This window comes from Octopus bimaculoides, chromosome 1, assembly GCF_001194135.2.
Source record: "Octopus bimaculoides isolate UCB-OBI-ISO-001 chromosome 1, ASM119413v2, whole genome shotgun sequence".
In the NCBI taxonomy this organism is placed as follows: domain Eukaryota; kingdom Metazoa; phylum Mollusca; class Cephalopoda; order Octopoda; family Octopodidae; genus Octopus; species Octopus bimaculoides.
In genome coordinates this window covers 132,638,666-132,660,782 of record NC_068981.1, presented here as the reverse complement: position 1 = coordinate 132,660,782, position 22,117 = coordinate 132,638,666, and the positions used below count along the sequence as shown (strand labels likewise).

Genomic DNA, 22,117 nt, shown 5'->3' with positions numbered 1-22,117 from the left:
TGAGGGGTGCATTCTTTGCCTGGGAAAGTTTTGGCATTTATAAGTAGCCATCTTTCCCATTTCCTAGTGAGGATGTAGTCAATTTGACTAGTGTGTCTACCAGATCGGTAGGTGAATAGGTGATTGGCAGGTTTCCTGAAGTTAGTGTTACAAACCATAAGATCATTTGCATCACAGAACTCCAGCAGGCTAGTTCCCTCCTCACAGCGGGAATCAAAACCATAGCCTCCATGTACGCCATGGAAGCCCCCTACATGTTGTCTAACATGCTCATTGAAGTCACCAGCCACAAAGAGAAGGTCTCTGTCATTCGTTGATGAGGTAGTCTGCAAGAGGGTGTCATAAAATTGGTCTTTCTGTTTATCAGGTAGCACCGGCTGAGGGGCATAGGCCGACATAATAGTTGCTAACCCATGGGTTAGCAACTATTATGTCGGCCTAATCTTAAGTATTCTAATCTTAAAATGACAATGGTGGTGGTAATGGTGATGATGATGATGGTGATGATGACGATGATGAATATGTAAATAATGAAATGAATTTAGGCACTAATTGATAGTAAGGAATTGATCATAAATAAGAGGTAAACTCAAGTGAAGAACCAACCAATATGGAGAAAACTTATCAAGTCATGCCAAAGCCATGAACAGTCATAGTCTTGAAGACTGACAGTAAGTTTGTTACATTTAGCCAGCATGTGGGTGTCAGGATGCCTTCTCTTACACAAACATGCAATGTGGCTTGCAGAGTCCACATCTTGTTCACATATTCCGTTTTCTTGGTATGCCAAATAAGACTATTATCTATATAATAGCTCTAATATTATTTATGCGTACTACATGTATACAATTGTGTCAATGACAGCAGCAGGATAAACAGCTTGCCAAAGTTGCAGTTGGTACAGCTGCACTTTCCCCTTTCCCAGCTTTGACAGCCTTGGGCTTGCTACCCTCTTCTACCAGTCTACCAGAATACCTCCATGTCACTCACTTTCATTGTAGTGAGTGTATTGCCCCCATCATAATCACATAAACAGCCATGGCCCTATCACAATACCCCCTCCCCTAGCTTATCTCCTTTTACCTGCACCATGGAGTCAGTTGCAGGCTACAACTGCTAGCTCCTTCTCTATATCTCTTCATATGCTTAGCCATGAAGAGATACAAAGATAAAAAATATAAGCTATAAAGATATAGATTACTTTGTTTCACTATTATGAGATAGCCTCCATAACTTTCTCTCTCTTTTGCTCAATCCTTGACTAAGAATGAAATATTATCCTAGTCTATAGAGTGTATGGTTACCCAGCCACTGTTAAACTACAATGAGAAATTCTGTTAACCCTTTTGTTACCGCATTTTTTGTTGATATAGTTTGTCTTTGTTTCAATTAATTTTTAAAATAATGAAGAATTTATCAAAATATCTTTGTCGTTATTACACCAATGTAATAGCAGAACATAAGTTAACAGGAAATTTTGATAGAAGGTTTTAATTTAGACCATTTAAAAAAAATGAAATTTGTACCATGGAACAAGGGAAAGTTGTGGGTGGGTTGGTATTAAAATAGTTAAAGAGGGGCAAGAGATATGGTTGGCTGATTCAGATTAAGAAGGCAATCCCTATCAAATATAGTGAAGCAGATGTACTGAGGAAAGGTAAAGGTGTGTGGTCTAGTGGTTAGGGTTTTCAGCTCACAATTGTAAGATCATGAGTTCAATTCCCACCAATGCATTGTGTCCTTCAGCAAGACACTTTATTTCACATTGCTCCAGTCCATTCAGTTGGCAAATATGAGTAGTACCAGTAATTCAAAGTGGCCACCCTTGTCACATTCTATGTCACACTGAATCTCCCTGACAACTATATTAAGAGTACATGTATCTGTGGAGTGCTCAACCACTTGCACGTTAATTTCACAAGAAGGCTGTTCCATTGATCAAACCAACTGGAACCCTCGTCGTCGTAACCGACGGAGTACTCCTCGTACGTGGTAACAAATAACCAGGCTTTCAACAGAATACAAGATATCAAAAGTTTGTGACACTTGTTACTTTTAATTATATGTACGAATAACAAATTAAGGATTTACATTGTTAAGGCACTGCATTCAATAACACCACTGCATGTCAGGAACAGATAGAAACATGAAGTTTTCTTCAGTCAAAGTAAAACATAAAGAAATATCGAAAGTCACCCAATAATTTTTCTCCATTATTAAATATTTTTTGCGAAACCTTGGCTGGCTATACTAGTTGTTTAACCTCAAGTCAGTTTTGAACAAACAAACCTGTGATCAAAGACGTGGCCATCCCATTTTATCTGAAGATACTGAAGGTAATCTTGGATTTACAATGTCTGAAAGGGAACGTTTTCATAACAAATAATTGATGAGCACACTAATGCACGTGCACAAAAATAAAATTTAAGTCTCTTCTTATATTTAGTGGGTTAGGGCCTCGGTCAGAAATAAGCCGGATTTTGGGTTAAGTGTTATGGTTTTAGGGTTAGATTTGAGTTTAAGTTTAGAGTTTCAGATTAAAGTTGAAAAGTTAAGGCTAGGATTTACTATTAAGGAGTGAATGAAGACTAAGAGTGCGAAAGAAGAAGAGAGAGTATGAGTATGAATGAGAAAGTGTTAGAGGAGAGAAGATGGTATGGGAGGGAGTCGTGTGAGAAAGACAGTGATAGCTAGATGTGAGTTGATGGCAAGGAGAGGAACTGAAAAACTAACATGAACAGCCTCAAGGGATAGTAATGAAGGTGGGTGATGATGATAAGAGAAAGAACAAGTGATGGATAACAATAGAGGTTGGAAAATGGTAAATGAGAGTAATAGATGCCAATGAAGAGTCACATGGGGAGAAAGAGTTATAGCTATGAAAGACAGAGTGAGGATGAAGAGATTAATTACAACCAGACCAAATCAAGCATCATTTTTCAGTAGTTAAACAGCCAATCAGAAATAGAAGAGAGGGTAGCAAACATCTTTTACTATTATATTCTTGTGTTTTTTTCTCTGTCACAACATATGAATGAGAAAGGAAGGTGTGATAGATGAAAAAGGAACGAAGGGGTGATGGCAAACTGGTAGTGGGAGCATTTCAACTCTGTATGTGTTTGTAAAAGGGAGGTGTGTGTGTGTGTGTGTGCAAGAGAAGTGGGATGGTGAACACGCAATGCTGAAAAGAAAAATCAAACAGCGTTTCAACTTTGTGTGAGTATATGTATGTATGTGTGTGTGTGTACAAGGGAAGTATGTGAATGTATGTGTATACCAGCGTTCTTTCAGTAACAAATGATGATTGATGTCACATCTCAACAGACAACCACTAGATAACATTGACAAGTGTATTAATTTGATTTACCATCCATATTTATATATAAAATACTACAATTAGCCATCACTCTTGAAGGCACAGGGCCAGCTAGTAGAGATATAATGAGTGAGAAATCTAATGAAGATATATCAAGCATCACATCCTCTGTTCCTGGCACCATTTTAATGACTATTTCACCATACTTGCAAGTTGAGCAAGTCTTTCGTAACACTGTGTGTTGCCTCATATCACAGTCATCTTCATTAGATTCAGCTTCCAGATCAGTCTTCTCTACATTATCCTATATCTTCCAAAATTTCCTTCTTCTACAGATTCCAACCACTTCAAATTCATTCCTCTTATTCCCAGCTATTTTCTCAATACACACAAAGACATATAAATAAATATATGTGTGTGTGTGTCTGTGTGCATGTGTATTCTCATCCAAGATGGAAACAAGTACCAATGTCCCATGGGGCAAGCTTTATAATTGCTGAGAAATTTTCTCTGGGCATTTTTATCTACCAATGCAGTGCTGAGCACTCATTCCCACTGTTTGATATAGCTTATATATATATATATAGCGAAATCGGGATGGCACCTGTGCCTAGCGTCGCCTTTCTGGCACTTGTGCCCGTGACATGTGTAAGGATTTTCGAGTGAGATCGTTGCCAGTGCCCCTGGACTGGCTCTTGTGTGGGTGGCACATAAAATACACCATTTTGAGTGTGGCCGTTGCCAGTACCACCTGACTGGCCTTCGTGCAGGTGACACATAAAAGCACCCACCTGTAGAAACTCTGCCAAATCAGATTGGAGCCTGGTGTTGCCATCTGATTTCACCAGTCCTCAGTCAAATCATCCAACCCATGCTAGCATGGAAGGTGGACGTTAAACGATGATGATGATGATGATGATGATGATGATGATATCTGTGTGTGTGTGTGTTTTATTATAAATAATTTTCAATTGCAAAGTTTTCACAAAAACCCCTCCCACAATGTGTAAAATATTACTACCACTAATTTACATATGCAGCATGTATACAATTCTGCCCATGCCAGCAGCAGAACAAACTGCACATAAAAACCGTAATTGGTACATCTGCACACCAACCATCTTCCAGATTTGACAACCTTGGTCTCTCACCTGCTCCACCAAATTTTACCATCTACAGGTCTCCCATTCCCTCTACCATCCTACAAGAATATCTCGATATCACTTACACACTCATTGTAAACATACTGTGTATGTGTGTGTGCTGTCCCCCTCCACAATCAGCTTACCAGCTATAGCTCTATTGCAATAACCTTCCCCTAGATAAAAGACTCTCTCCTACTGTCTGTACTACTGAGTCAGCTACAGACTACAACAGCCAGCTCCCTCTCTATATTTAAGCTAGCTACTGTGGTGAGCACTTCATTAGGCCTTGGGCCCAACAATGACACTTCATGCATTGAATACTTCATGCATTGAATACATATTAAATTTTATTAAATTTGACCAATATTTTTCAAGCAATGAACAATTTTCATCAAAACAATGATATAATTTGTCGACTTGGAACTTATTGCAAAGCTTCATAATAAACAACAGTACCACCACCATCGCCACCACATCTGCCATATACACCATTCAGACTTCTGATGCCATCACTATCAGTGCTTTGACTTTGCCACCTTCCCCTCCACCAACATCACCTTTGTCTTTCACATCACTTACTCTCACCACCATCACCGCAGGCTCTGCCTCTATCTCAACTACAACTCATACTATTACTATCATCCCATTACCATCAGTGTTCAGTCCCTCTTTCTCTCACTCTTATTACTCCCACTGCCACCATCAACACGACTACTTTCAATAAAGCCTCATCAACTCTCCCTAAATTTCTTTGTCTCTCTTTCTCTCCCTCTCTTTTTGTGTTCGCCACTGCCCTCACCGTCTTTATGCCTACTATTACTCTCACCCCAGCATGAGGAATAGTAGAAGTGTTATTGAATAGTGAGAGTGAGGGTAAAAGTGTGACACACTGACACACAGAAATTAGTTTTCGCATTTATTATATTTTGATAATATAGCTACATAATCTTCCTTAACACTCGCTCAACACTTGAGCAAGAATGAAACACTAACCTAGCCTCAAAAGCAAAGGCTCTCAACCATTTTTTACCTATGAACTCTTTTGATTCCTATTTTACTCAAGTGGACTCCCATAGCCATTTATTGTTTAAAAATCTTGAAATATTTTTATAATTAACCCTTTCATTACCAACCCGGCCGAAACTGGCTCTGGCTCTGTAGTACAAATGTCTTGTTTTCATAAGTCATGAATTAAAATCTTCCACCAAACCATAGTCACAATTTATGTTCCTAACACTAGCTGAATGATAACTAAGTTATTTTACTAAATTTTTGTTAAATTTAAAATAATTGAAAGAAACACAGTAACGAAAGGGTTAAATATTATTAAGAAATACAGTAATGAAAGGGTTAAATATCATTAAGATTTTTATTTAAAAATTATTAAAATGTTTTGCGCATTGTAGAATGAAAGGAAGGGTCTATGGAATGTTTTGTGTATTGTAGATGAACGGAAGGGTCCATGAGTTGTGTGAGAGCTGCAATGCTGTATGGGAGTGAGACATGGTGTCTGAGGGAGAGAGAGATGGTAATTTTGAGAAGGACTGAGAGAGAGCAATGGTGAAAGAAATGAGTGGGGTGAAGCCATTTGATAAGAGGAGGACTGAGGATTTGATGGGAATGCTGGGGTTGGAGGAATTGGTGGAATATTTGGCGAGGGTGAATGGAGTGAGGTGGTATGGGAATGTGTTGAGGAGGAATGAAGAGCATGTTCTGAAGAGGGTGATTGCATTTGAGGTAAATGGAGCATGAAAGCGAGGTAGAGAAAGGAAAAGGTGGAGGGGACAGGTGGCGGAGGAGATTGGGAGGGTTGGGTTGAAAAAGGAAGATGCCCAAAACCAGGCAAGGTGGTGAGATGGCATGAGGGCAGTTGCTATGGCATTGATCCAACAACCCCCATTAACAGGGACAAAACCTGGATTTAAAACACTGGATGATGATGAGAAGAATAACCAATTTATTCTCTTATCCTTTTATTCTTTTACTTCTTTCAGTCATTAGACTGCAGCCAAGCTGGAGCACCACCTTGAAGAATTTTTTTAGTCAAACAGATAAACCCCAGGACTTATTTCTTAAGCTTAGTACTTATTTTATCACTCACTTTTGCTAAACCCCTAAGTTATGGGATGTAAATAGACTGACACAAATTGTCAAGTGGTAGAGAGGGACAAACACTGACACAAACACACACACACATATACACAACAGGCTTTTTTCAGTTTCCATCTACCACATCCACTCAGAAGGCTTTGGTCGGCCCAAGGCTATAGCAGAAGGCACTTGCCCAAGATGCCACACAGTGGGACTGAGCCTGACACCGTGAGGTTGGGAAACAAGCTTCTTCCCATACAGCCACACAAATTTTATCAACAAAATTTTATATAGACCCCCAAGGGTCATTTGAACCCCTGTTGAGAATCACTGCTGTAGATAGTTTGGTTGCCCAGCTGCTGTTAGTCTAGAATGAAAAGTTCCCAACTGGTAACCTAGAATAACAAATACATCCTGGTAACAACCTTTGATTCCCCACCGCTGACAGTTTCAGGTCAGAGCCAATGACACAGCAATTGTAACCTTTTGGATGGTTAGGTTAGTCCATATTACTCCATTAAGGAGCATGGAACTGGTTTTGGGGTTTCTCTGGTGTATATATTCCTCACTGGATGGAATGCTGGTCCATCGCAGGATTACTCATTTTTACCAGTAGAGTGAACTGGAGCAATGTGAAATGAAGTGCTTTACTCAAGAACACAATGCATCGCCTGGTCCAGGAATTGAAACCACAATCGTACGATCATGAGTCTGACACCTAGACCACTAAGTGGTAACTCTAAATAAGAACATCCAACTATAAAACTATGCCAAAAACAAAAGAGATGTACATATTTTGTATTGTAACAGCACAGACAACTACTATAGAAGAGCAGTAATTCTGAATAAGAAGTGACATAGGATAGAGTCTCACCGCAAACAATCTCTCTAATACCTGTTAAATGATTAAAAAAAAAACTATACATGGTGTCATGTTAGTGGTAATAAGAAGAAAACATGCCAATAAAATAGAATGTATGAACAAGATGTGAACTCTACAAACAGTATCATAAACTACAGAGTAAGGGAGTAACTATGAATCATCATAATTGTCATCATCATTTAACATCTGTCTCTTATGCTAGCACGAGTTGCATGATTTGACAAAAGCTGGCAAACCAGAGAGCTACACCAGGCTCTAATTGTCTGTTTTGGCAGGGTTTCTACAGCTGGATGCCTTTCTTAACACCATCCACCTTACAGGGTGCACTGGATGCTTTTTATGTGGCACCAGCACTGACACTTCACCAGTAGGGTGACCAAGTAACTTACAAGATGAAGACCTGTATCCATAGTTATCAGTACCTTGATACAATAAACTGCTCCCAGAGGATCCATCGTAGTTGAACATCTACACATATTGGGAACTTCTATGCCAAATCTCCAAACAACCATATTGGTGAAATGCCTGTTGGGACTTTAATATAAACTTGTGTTTATCCTTATTTCTCATACATTTGCTCTGTAGCTCATAAATGGTAATACTACTCAATACAGTAGTTTAATTAACAACTATACAGAAAGCAGACTAGGTTATGGCAATCTATATGGAGCTCTAAACATAAAAATACCAGCCATACCAGTCATACATCTACTTGCACATATATTTTCTACTTTCAAATTAAATTCAAATTAAAAGCAGTTCTAATAATCCTTTCTACTAAAGGCACAAGGTCTGAAATTTGGGGGGAGGAGACTAGTCAATTACATCAACCCCAGTGTTTCACTGGTACTTAATTTATCAACCCCCAAAAGAATGAAAGGCAAAGTCGACCTTGGCAGAATTTGAACTCAAAACATAGCAACAAGCGAAATACTGCTAAGCATTTCATCCAGTGTGCTAATAGCTCTGCCAGCTTGCAGTTCTAATAAGGTAAACATTATTGGTCACACATACAGCATTATCATCATCATTTAACGTCTACTTTCCATGCTGCTGTAGGTTGGACAGTTTGACAGAAGCTGAGCAGCTGGGGAGCTGCCCAGGCCCCATGACTGTTTTGGTATGGTTTCAATGGGTGGATGCCCTTCCTAATGCCATCTACTTTACAGAGTGTACTGGGTGCTTTTACACAGCACTGGCACAAGTGGGGCTGATGTGAGCACAACAAAAGGAATGGAAATGGTATGTGTATGTATATATATACATACACACACACACATGTAAGGTTAACAGAAATCACTTTCAAAACTCAATATATACAACATATCCATTCATTCACATCCCAGACCCAAATTCCATTGTCAAACTGGCTAAACCATTAAATGCTGACATGAGTTAGATACATGTGAGTGAGTGAGTACATCTATATCTATATATCTAAAAAGGTGCACGTAAGGCTATATTGTTAAGTTTATTTTCCAACCACATGGTTTCAGGTTCAGTTCTACTGCACAGCATCTGCTATAATTGTGGGCTAACCAGTACTTTGCATTGTATTGTTTGTGCAACTTATGCAGACCTGAAGGGTATTAAGTACTGACTATATTGACCAATGTTTTGAATAGAAGAGATGCATCCTTTTCCACATGTTTGCATAGAGAAGAATTCATTCTTAAATCCTTTAAATATAACTCTTTACTGGGTACTCTCAAATTCCAAACTGGGTAAATATCAACTTAAATTTCAAGAGTATGTGGTGAGTCATTCCCCTTAACAGGAATAAAAATGGTCTTTGAGAAATATCTCTTGAAAAACATAACATTAGTAACATTAGAACAACATGGTTTCAGGTTCAGTCCCCTCCTTGGACAAGTGTCGTCCACTATAGTCCCAAACCAACCAATACTTCACGAGCGAATTTAGTAGATGGAAACTATGAGTGATTTCTAGCTTTAACATGATACCCTAAGACCTGCAGGATGACACAGACAAAATTTCCATAAATATTCCTTATATCTTTTATCTTTTACTTGATTTGGTCTTTGGACTGCAGCCCTATTAGGGTACTGCTTTAAAGGGTTCAGCTGAATAAATTGACCCCGTACTAATTCTTTAAGTTTGGTACTTACTCTAATGGTTTCTTTTGCCAAGTCACTAACACCAGTTGTCATGTGGTGAGGAAGACAAACACAAAGACACTAACACACACACACACACACACACATGACAGTCTTCCACACAGTTTCAGTCTACTAAATTCACTCCTAAAGCATTGGCCAACCTGATGCTGTAGTCAAAGACATTTGCCCAAGGTACTGCACAGTGGGACTGAACACGGAATCATGTGATTGCAAAGTGAACTTCTTAAACACACAGCCATGCCTGCACCTATTTGATCAAAATTATTTTATGGAACCAGCGGAATTTGAACTAACATAGTAATTGGGACAAGACTAAATGTAGAAATGTTCGGTATTCCACTAATTCTGCTGTCAATTATCAGAGATATTAAAATATTTCGTTTCATAACAGGAAGCATGCGACATGCTATAAATACCAGCCATGATGTCTGATGCAAGATTTAACCATTTTGATACCAACCTGTCTGAGACCATCCCTACTTCTATGACAGAAGCTTCTTGATCTAAATTAAAATCTCCCATCAAAATTCCATGATAATTTAGGTTCCATACACCAGCTTAATAATGACAAGGTTATCTTACTAAACTCTTCATTACTTTCAAAATTAACAGAAGCAGAGGCAGCATATTTGAACTGAAGTATGTTAATGAAAGAAACAGTAGAAAAGAGTTGTAAGTGGAGCACAAAAAAAAGAAACAACAATAAGTCAAATATAAAAGACTTTCCAATCAAGGGAAGGTTATTGAGATGACAAGCAACTTTTCTCTGAATCCAGTCAGAATGTCAGATCAAAGAAAGTTTGTCATTCTTGAAATAAGAACAGTGAACCCCATCCTCCACCCACCACTGACAATTATTCTCATTCCTTCCAACCCCCAAAATATTATCCTTCTCGAATTGTCTCCTTGCTCATGTCTTTCCTGTACAATTTAACTTGGAACAGTTTGAACAAAATATTAACAGCATCAAGCTCATTGGTGTAGAGAGGACATGCTTCTTTCAGCATGCTCAACAGGTGAAAAAAGTAAGGGAATATGGCCCTGAACATATATTTTTAGTCCTGTATCATCATTATTTTTAATGTCCTTGTACCATGCTGACATGGGTTGGATGATTAGACAGGATCTAACTAGCCTGAAGGCTGTAATGGACCCCCATGTCAGTTTTGGTAAGGTTTCTACATCTGGATGCCCTCCCTAATGCCAACCATTCCTGTAAAGGAGATACATGGTTACCCAAGAAAGAAAAGGAAAAAGAATGGTGGAAATGAAGTACCAGAGCATAACCTCAAGCTACAAGAAGGTGGATAGGGAGAGAATAGGTACAGAGAACCAAGGATATTTGGATTGTCATATTTATTCATGAAGAGTGTAAAATAAAACATAAAATTCATCAGTAACCCAGCAGAGTCCATCTCAGACACAGTGTATCTAAGACTACATTATCCAATGTGTTCTTTCCAAATTTAAGAAAGGTGTGATGTGAGGAAGATTTAGCTATTATATTCAACAGATTGAGCAATCCCATTAAAGCCTTCTCACTGACTCATAATGATGATGTCATTGCTGTTTTTGTTTCTGTTTAGCTCCAAGAAGGTCATGAATGTGCAGTCTAAAATTAAGTGTTCCACTTATGATCATCCATCCCAACTTTTCTCACACATCACATATGTAAGGCTACATTTAGTGATAGTGTTCTTTCCTCATTGGCTACAGGTGGTGGTGGTGGTGGTGGTGGTGGTGGTGGTAATGATGAAGACAACAACAATGATGATGTTGATGACAACGATGACTACAATGATGCCAATAAAGACGATGATGATGACAATGATGATGACAATGATAATGATGGCGATGCGACGATGACGACGATGATGATGATGGTGATGATGCTGGTGATAGCGGTGATGTCATTAATAATGGTAAACTTGATATGCAACACTGATAATATTCACATTGATTAAGATGATATGGTGATGACTATAAAACTGCAGAAGTGAAACTTGTTGTTATTGTAGCTGGTGCTGTTGTTGTGTAGCCCGAAGTCAGCCTTGATGGAAAGGATCATGAAGCATAAGTAGATGGCTGTTGCTTTCAACACCGAATATCCCCGTCCCTGAGTACTTCACAGAGACTGGTAACATAATCCACAGGCAGAATCAGCATGATAAAACATTTGACATGGTTCAGCACTTTGAGTTAAAGATTCAGCTTATCCAATGAGATAAGCCATAATTCAGTGGCTGAATTATGACATGTGAATCTAGAAATCTGTAGTTTCAGATATATGATATCTAATCTTTATCTCCACCAAACTAAAAACCACACTGTACATTCTAACATGCAATGGTTACCCAATGGAGCGTTGTGTGGTCAGTGAGGGCACATTTTATCTCTCCACTGCTATTTTCTACTTCTCTACTATTTATCTCCCTTGCTACTGGTATTTAGCTTCAAGTCAGCTTCTGATTGGGACAAACTGATGATCAGAAGCAATCTAGCTCAGTCAAGGCTATCCTGTCCTATGTGTCCTTTTGTTAAGATAGTAGGATGTGACATGAAGGAGTTAGTTAACAGGTCGACTGTAACGAAAGTACCCCCACTGGCTCTTCACTTTTCTCTCTCTCTCTTTTTCTCTCTGTTTGTCTGTCCATCCATCCAACTGCCTTTTGTTTAGCTCTATGTCAGCCCTGATTGAGTAAACCTACGATCAAAGGTATTCTAACTAAAATTATTCTGCTTTACTCTGGAGATATCTAGGACTATATTTACTTCAGTATTACCCACAAGGGGCTAAACATAGAGGGGACAAACAAGGACAGACAAAGGGATTAAGTCGATTACATCAATCCCAGTGCGTAACTGGTACTTAATTTATCGACCCCGAAAGGATGAAAGGCAAAGTCGACCTCGGCGGAATTTGAACTCAGAACGTAACGGCAGACGAAACACCGCTAAGCATTTCGCCTGGCGTGCTAACATTTCTATACTATATCTAGGACTATATTACCTAGTGTGTGCCCTTCTATTTTGAAAATAGTAAAGTGTGATTTGAAGGCAATCTGGGTGTGTTATTCCTAGCAGGCTAAGTGATCATATAAAACCTTACTATAGCAAAGATGGATAAGGCGGACTTGACTATTATAGCTGCTATTACTTTGCACTTTCCTTTGGTTGCATCCCAGCACAATGTACTTGCATGTGTTTGGGTGTGTGAAGAAATAAGGTTATTAAAATAGTTGCTACTTTTGTACATGTTTTCATCTGGACTGAGTGAGAGATAAAATAGGTGTTCTTTTTGAGGGATGTCTGTTTCTTGGGGGTGTAGTGACAGAGATGGTCTTTCCTCAGCATCACTGGCACATCTTCATTTTCTATCTCAAAGCTTATTCACTCTCCATAATCTCATTTGGTTGTCATCCTTCAGGTAACAAAAACTTGTGTGTCATGTCATTCATGAGACAATGAAAGCTCCTCAACAAGCCTTATGAAAAATCAACACCAGCATGTCTCTCTAATGTCTCTTTATCATCAGGAAGTCTCTGATAAACATTTCCGGTTCATCTTCATACAGCTTCTTCATCTGTGTCTCTTCTGCATGACTTGGTTAGCAAGTCTGGTTGGTGGCAACCATGTGTTTATACAATCATATTTACTAATTCACCTATATCACTAAAAACAGCTCAGATAATAACTGCTATAGTTTGTAGTTTCTGCTTGTGTAATCACTGCAGGGAAGCAATATGTCATGTTTATTTAATGAAAACAAGCTATTTATAATATATTTTCCTTTCTGTGGGAAAGTGACAGCAAGCTGAAAAAAAACCCAAGTTTCAGCCATTGTATATTAATTAGCTATTGCTTTAATATCAGACATGACAACTATAAAGATAATTATCATACAAATTGTAATAGAATATTCAATCAATATGCAATGGCTGTAAGTTGGATTTTCCCTATAGGTATCACTTTCCCAAGGAAAAGGAAATATACCAGAAATAGCTTGTGTTAATTAAATAAACATTGTATAACCAGTTTATTTGCAGTGATTACAAGCAGAAACCACAAACTATAAAAAATTATCTGGGTTATTTTTAGTGACTTGGATGGGTCAATAAGAGTGGTTGTATAAACACATGGCTACCACATCAATCAGACTCGTTAATGAAGTGTTGCAGAAGAGAAAGAGATGAAGAGGATGTATGAAGATGAACAGGAAATGCTTGACAGGGACATCCTGATGAAGAATAGGCATTAGTGCGACATGTTGGGATTGATGTCTCATAAGGTCTGCTGACATGGAAGTTTTTAAATTGAAGACGACAACCAAATAAGAATATGGGGAAGGATAAGCAATAAGCTATAAGAGAAGAAAATAAAGATGTGGCCATGATGGTGAAGGAAGACCACCTTCACAGTCAATACACCTTCAATTACCCGCCACCAAAACAACAACAGCAGCAGTGTTGTTCATTAGCAATTTTCTTTGGAAGTATGTTCAACCACACAGCCATAATATTACTTGCTTTAAAAGAACTAGAAGGAATATAGGCAACAGGAAGGGTATCCAGGTGTAGAAAAATTTATTCCAGTAAATTGTCAAAGGTAGGTCAACTTATACATCAAGATGACTAATATAATGAGATGACTTTGAAGGATCAAAAATTTCATGTGAAATGCAGCAGGATTTAGGAAAATAGTGATGATGTTTACACTCCATGCTTACACTACAGACTGTCAACTTGTATACCAGAAAATACACAATATGTTGTGTGTGTGTGTGTATTTGCATTTGTATGTGTGTTTATTGCAAGTGTGCTTGTATTTATTTTTAACCCTTTTGATACCAACCCGGCTGAAACCGACTCTGGCTTTGTAGTAGAAATGCCTTGTTTTCAAAAGTTCTGAATTAAAATCTTTCGCCAAACCTTCATCACAATTTATGTTCCTAACACTAACTTAATGATAACTAAGTTATTTTACTTAAATTCTTTGTTATATTTAAAATCAATTGAAAGAAACACAGAGCATCTCAACAGAAATATGGTAACAAAGGGTTAAATGTGTCTAAAAACTGATATTGTTTATGTCACAATTTTGTAACTGAGATCAATATGATCAAATGAAACCCTTCAACTCAATGGGTGGCTCATAATGGACACAGTCGAATGACTTACAATTGATAAAAGACTGAAGTTCTTTTGTTCCAGAAACATCACTCTCTAAAAACCACTTCAATGAAATTTTAAATGATACAAATTCAACTGAGTTATGTTTCTTTAACTAGTAAGATATATAATGAAAATTATTATTACATCATGTGTTTAAGGGAATGAGGTGACAATCGTTAGCATCCCAGGCAAAATACTCAGTGACATTTCATCTGTCTTTACATTCAGAGTTCAAATTCTGCCAAGGTCAACTTTGCCTTTTATCCTTTTGGAGCCGATGAAATAAATACCAGCTGAGCAATGAGGTCAATGAAACTGACTTACCCCCTCCATGGAACTTGCTGGCCTTGTGCTAAGATTTGAAACCATTATTACATCATGTGTAAAAGTGGTGAGCTAGCAGAATCACTAGCACAATGGCAAAAAATGCTTAGTGGAATTTCTTCCAGCATTTTATGTTGCGAATTCAGATGCTGTCAAGGTCCACTTTGCCTTTCATTCTTTAGGGGTCAATAAAATAAGTACAAGTTAAACACTGGGGTCGATGTAATCAATTTCTTGCTCCCCTCAAAATTGCTGGCCTTGTGTCAAAATTAGAAAGTAAAAATAAAATTATTATAGAATGCATGTGTATGGGAGTGCTGGCAGACATAGGTTTGTGTGACACAGAGAGTCCAGTAACACATGCATAATATCTTTGTTATGTATTCACTAAAGATCATTACAAGCATCTGGATTAAAATCTAACCCCATTTTAAAAATTTATATAAGTTAGTTGAAGAGAAAGGAGATGCCTGCAAGCCCACTAAGATTGGTGACAATGATGCAGCTGTTGCTGCTGCCCACTTCTTGAAATCCTACAGGTCAGTGCCTGCAGGAAAAATATTGATCAAGAGAGAACCAGGTGTTTGCTCCAAAACCCTTTAGCATTCAGATTACCCTATCAAATGTAAACTTTATTTATTCACATTGTTTTAAACCAATCACGATGTGATTGTTTATTTTCAGAGTGAAGTTGTAGGGTAAGTGTGAGAGGCTAGATCTGGTGAGTCTGAACATAAATCAGGTAGAATATTTGGGCTGGATCTGGCAGGTTTAAACGCTAAAGGGTTAAAGGAACCAATGACTAGGAGCTGGCAATAAACTGAATGGCCCAGTAGGCCACCTTTCAAAATTCAAGGGAATATGAGAATTTTTGGCTTTTAAGGGAGAGCATGCCAGACACTCGCTAGCCTCTTTGGCTCTTTGCAGCCTGGTCAATCATGACAATAATGATGATGACCATCCGGGCTAGAAGGAGCCACAAGAGGCTTATGAATGTCTGACAAGCTCTCTCCCAAAAAGACAGAAAAATCTCACATCCGCTTGAATTTTAAAAGGTTGGCCTACCCCACTTATCCAGGATTCAAAAGCAGTTTTATTCTGCCATACAAAATTTCATTCAAAGCCTCTACAACCTCTACACACACACACACACACACTTTATAAGTTTAATGAGGAGGGAACAAGCAGTGCATGTGGCCTTTCCAAGCCCTCTAAGATATGTGAGACTGATGCAGTTTCAGACTCAAACTAAATATCTGAAGGTTAATGACTGCAGAAAGAACATAAGCAGTGAGGGATTGAACATGTGCATTAGAGTTATCTCTGCTAAAGGTTACCCAAGTACCAAGGAACAGGTTAAACTGACACATGCTTAACAACTACATTATTACAGCATTCCACAGTATGACGTAAGAGCACAGTTAATTAAACATAAGCACACATAAGTTCCCTAAACTCAATGTTTCATGCATTTTTAGCATGAGGTAAATCAGAGATGTATGCATATATATATACATATATACATACACACACACACACACATATATATATGTATATATATATACTGGATTTGGTTAAAAAGTAACGATGAGCGATGGCTAGAATATTGAGCTTTATCTGATAACCAGTTGATCTAGTAAGCGGGCTTCATATCAGTGAGGGGAGGTGCACATTGATGCCATCAAGAGGTAGGCCCCAAAACAGTGCGCATTCTCCACCTCTGACCTTATATTAAAATCTTCTATGTTCCCCGTGCCAACAATTACCCATTAAGATGTTATATCTGGTTCAGCAGGGATTTTACCCGGTTAATGCTTACGACATACTCCTGCATACTGGACCATCTGAAATTGCAGTCAAACTTTTGGGTGTACCTCAACCCATTGAGAGTGATGTTTGTTTATTTCTCTCTCTTTAATGCCACCCGCTGTACAAAATTGATCAGCGTGTCCAATCTCAGCAAAATCCGAAGAAAAGTGTTAAGGTTATATCATAAAATAAAATCCATGTGACCATTTACATGAAAATATACCATTGACTTTTAAATCCCAATACATTATATAAATAATCAATGTTTCATATGTCAAAGTGCTTAATTTTACTCATGGGTCAATTTTCTTCAAAATCAGTTCATTATTTTATTGTGAGTGAATTTTGACAATTTCTGCCTTTCACCAGTTTAATTTCAACTCTACTACATGACTCCGACCATAAACTTTACCTAAATGTCAAATTTCCTCAAAATCAGATGAATTCTGTAAAAGTTACAGCATAAAATATTAATCCTATGGGTAATTGCATACAAAAAGCATATTGATTTCTTAAAATCCCCTGCTCACATGCAATTATCAATTTTTTTGTCAACTCTTCTTGCTGGTATCAACTAATGGACATAAACTGTAATCACGTGTAAAATTTCTACAAAATCTATAAGAATGTCTCTAAGGAAATGCTAATTTGAATTTGTGCCATTTTCAAACCTTTTTGAATAAAATAAACACCTTCAAACCCTTTTGAATTAAATAAACACCTTTACTGTCTCCCCCACCACAGAATTTACCTACATCTCAAATTTCATTAAAATCAAATAAAAAATATAAAAGTTACAGCCAAAAATATTGGGTTGTCTGGAAAGTTTGTGCCGATTTATAGTAGCTTACCTTTCGACTTATTTTAGAACATGGTTGAGTCCATAAAATAGGATTTGATTACACCTCCATTTAGAGCACAGTTTAAGCTATTTTTTTGTGGAAGAAGGTTTATGTTCCTATAACCTGTGTTAATTCTGTAACCCTTTGAAATGCTAGATAAGAAAGTTCATTTTTGGCACTTCATGCTTTTCTTTTTCTGTAAAGGGAAAAATGCCTCACAAGCAACCAAAGAAATATGCACAGTTTGCAGTGATGTTTCATTATCCGAAAGAACTGTACAGAAGTAGTTCGCAAGGTTCTGAGCTGGAGATTGTAGCCTTATTGATAAAGAGCGATCAGACAGACCATCCACTACAAATGATGACCAAATCAAGTCATTAATTGAAAATAACCCACATTGCACAACCCAAGAATTGGCAGAAAACCTCAACCTATCAAAATCTGTCGTTCATGAGTTGTTGGCATTAGGAAAGGCATCCAGCCATAGAAACCATGCCAAAACAGACATAGAGCCCAATACTTATTCTATCAGTCTCTTTTGCTGAACTGCTACATTACAGGGACATAAATGCATCAACACTGGTTGTCAAGAGGTGGTAGGGGACAAACACATACACAAAGATACACACACACATATATATATATATATTATTTTGTTTAAAAGAGTTCCAACACTGTCTGTTTTTTATATTTTATTTATATTCCTGCAGAACCAATGTGGGATATAGAATATGGAATATACAATATATAATATAAAATAAAATAAAATAAAAATGGATGGTACCATGAAATAAAGTATTGAATGTAGATGAAATATTGAGTGTTCAATATAAAGGATCAAATATATAAATATATAAAGGTGACTCGAGTTTCAGGGTTATTTCCCTTCGTCATGGCCGGTATGACAGACTTTAACAGGCCAGTTTCGGCCAGATGTGATTGGTTTAAATGCTAAAGGGTTAGGCCCTTAGTAATTGGGTTTGTCAACTTTTTTTCACAAAAGAATGTAAGTAGTTTAGATTGGTCCAGTCTTTAATTGTTGTTGTTATTTAGGGCATTTCCTGTCCTCATTTATAGGGTTGAGATTATTAGTCAGGTATATCACAGCTTTGTTAGTATAAGAAAGGGTTCTTCTTGTACTTGAGCAGAAGTTTTATGTTTCAACTGAATCTCTCTCTCTCTCTCTCTCTCTCGATTTCTCTGCTGTGTTATATAGTATATCAATATCTTTTCAAACACTGATGTCACAAATAGTCAAAGGGCTTATTAAAAATTAATTATTGGTGATAGAAGCAGTATTAACACCAAAAGGTACTCTTTATATCCAACTTAACACGGGTGTCTTGTTAGAACACTGAATACTGTGTTATTAACCGAGAGAGAACCTTCCATATATGTTGCTATTTGCAAATCAGTATTGTTGTTACATTGTTTTATGCTCCAAGTTTCACCCAGTGACCACAAATAATAGTAAGTTAAATGCTTTACTGTGTTATTTCTGAGTAGCAATGATACATTGTAGAGAAAGGAGACCAAATACCGAGAATTGGTATTTCATTAAAAGTTTATTGTAATATCTGCAATTTTGAAAGTTTAAAAGGTTCAGATATTCTCAGATTGACAGTGTTGTTCTGAGAATGTGGGCAGTAGCCATGAGAGCAATGTTTTGTTATTCTGAAACTTATGAGTAGCCTGGTATTATTCCCAAAGCTCCAATGATCACACGTACAGTTGGACAAAATATTTAGCAGTATTTCATCTCTCTTCGTGTTCTGAGTTCAAACTCTGCCAAGGTTGACTTTGCCTCTCTTCCTTTCGTGGTCAATAAAATAAGTACCAGCTGAGTACTGGGGTTGATATAATCAACTAGTCCACTGCCCTAGACTTGGTGACCTTGTGCCAAAATTTGAGATAATTTTTTTGATTATACTGCAAAACTAAATATGCTTCACTTTGGTCTTGGATTTGGTTTGCAAGATTCTTTATGTGAGTTTGTGTGTTGAAGCATATTTTGTTGCGTCTGGGGAGAATCATTCTCTTTTGGTGCTGGTGAGTGTGTTAAATAATAAGGCACTAAAATAGAATGACTCTCCCCAGACCCAACAAAATATGCTTTGAGCCTATAAATATGTTAGGAACATAAGGTTTTTTTTCTTTTTTTACATGTTGAACTTCCAGCCGAAGGACACTTCACAGACAAAACAAACATACAGGTTGATATAAATAAAGAAATGGAAAAAAAAAAAGAAAAAGAAATTACAAATGAAAAGCCAAACTTACTTATAAGGGTCTTTCAGTTCTTCTGTTACAAAATTAAGGAAGTTCCTGGAATTAAAAATAAAGAAAAAATGTTATATTTACCTTCTCCCCCCACCTCTTCATAGTTTTGATTCTTCTTTTTTTTTTTTTCTATTTTAATCCATTTATTTTTTTGTACATTTGAACAGTTTTATTTTCCTTTTTATTGTTTGAAGCTAATTTTTGAAGGACTGTTACAACTGTCTGAGTTAATAATATGACAATCTGCAAATTGAAAAGACATTAGATCATACCTAGTAAAAGTATTAACAGCCAAGCCCTTGTCAAATGCAGAGGATCACCAGCATTACACCAGACTTCATTGATGTTTTGGCTGCTTAAGTACTTGTATGTATCTGCATGGCTACATAGTATAGCATCAAGATTTCCTGTTCTGTACTTCCTCCTATGTTGTTGCTTGCAAACCTGTTTGCAATCCAACATGTAGCAACCACTGCTGCCCAACAAATCTACCTCACCACTTCATATCAAACCACAGCCAAAGCCGGAAACAACTCGACAAAGCTCCTGCTGCATCTAATCTTCACTCTCAGCAGCTCTCACACTATTCATTGCTCTAACCTACACTGTTCACAGTTCTGCTCTCCACCCATTTCCCATTCACTCTTCAACCAACTTTGCATGCTTTCCTGTCTTCCTCTTTCTAACTTTCACCAATGTCTGCTTTCCATAGCACAATCAATTCTATGATACCCATGTGATATATCACCCTTGACATATGAACCAAATCACGTTTCAAGATTTTGTTAATTACATCAAGCTGGTATCAACTATTCTCCTTCCTCTTCCCAGCCTTCTACCACCGATAATACTCCACAAACAACAAGGAAGAGTATACTCTTTCCTCTGTTTTTCTTTTTTCCTTTCCTCCATAAATTTAATACTTTTCCCCTGCTATTGCCTCTTATCTTTCCTCAAGTAATCTCTGTCAACAGCAGAAGTACTTTATTGTGGCCCCAAACACAGGCTGAGACAAGAGTCCCACATCAAAAAGTGTTTCCTAAGAAGTAGGAGCACTATATAGATTCTAATTTTTCTAAACCCCTTTGTGTTTAGTAACCCCTACAGCTTAGTAAAATATTATTACTGAAACTAAGGTGGGTATACAAGGCATTTTAAGACAACCTTTTAGATATAAATGTTGATATTGTGTCGCCCTAGTTCAGCCTTGTATACTAGCAGAGACATGATCAAAGATGTTCTCATCACAACCAAGCTGTCTCTTGGTATAACAGGAACTACATAATCCAGGATATCCTTTTTTTATGGCAGAATGATTCGTAAGGAAGATTTGAATGTGTAGCAGTTCCTTTGTAATGGTTGCATGGCTGAGTGATAGTTTGATTCTCAATCACAAGGTTCCAGCTCCAAACCCATTGTAAGATATTTTAGGCAAGTATATTCAATTATATTTTTGGATTGACCCAATCATTACTAGTGAAATTAAATAAACAGAAATTGTGAGGAAGCTCACTGGATGGACCATACCTGTGGTGATATGATGATTTCACGACCTAATCATCTCATACTGATTCTTGTTGAGTATTATGCTCACCATCTTACCATCAACATCATTATCATCTTAATTTAGCATCCAATTTTCATGTTGACAAGGGTTTGACTGTTCAACAGAAGCTGGCAAACCAGAAGAGTGTGCCAAGCATAACTACCTGTTTTAACAAGGTGTGAATCAACCCAAAGCTATAGAAATGAATTTGCCCCAAATGCCATACAATGAGACTGAATCTTGAACCTTAAATAAGAAGCAAACTTCTTAACCACAAAGCCAACAACATCAATACTTTCTTCATCCATCCATCCAATGTATTTAACTAGAAAACTATTTATGAGCTATCAAAAGAGCTTCAACCTGCTAGAAATAGTGACCATATTTCCCTCAAATAAAAACTACCATCCAAGTAAGAAAAAGACATAACGAATAATATAATCTGAGATATCCTTAAAAAGACAGGATGGTCATTGCCAGAAATACCTTTAATCAAAAGTGTGCTAGATCAGGGTTAACCTAAGGGTAAACAACAGCAGCCACCAGATACATAAATACAGATATATATA

General features: G+C 37.4%; 1 protein-coding gene across 12 annotated transcripts in view; it reads right to left on the bottom strand.

Moving 5' to 3' along the window:
• The window catches only part of LOC106870292 (large neutral amino acids transporter small subunit 2), a 273,162-nt gene that overhangs the window by 62,059 nt on the left and 188,986 nt on the right, over positions 1–22,117 (bottom strand). For all 12 annotated transcript variants that reach the window (XM_052970761.1, XM_052970818.1, XM_052970793.1 and 9 more), the window contains one exon: positions 20,003–20,047. In XM_052970761.1, the coding sequence (XP_052826721.1) occupies positions 20,003–20,047 (45 nt within the window). The remainder of the gene's footprint in view (positions 1–20,002; positions 20,048–22,117) is intronic.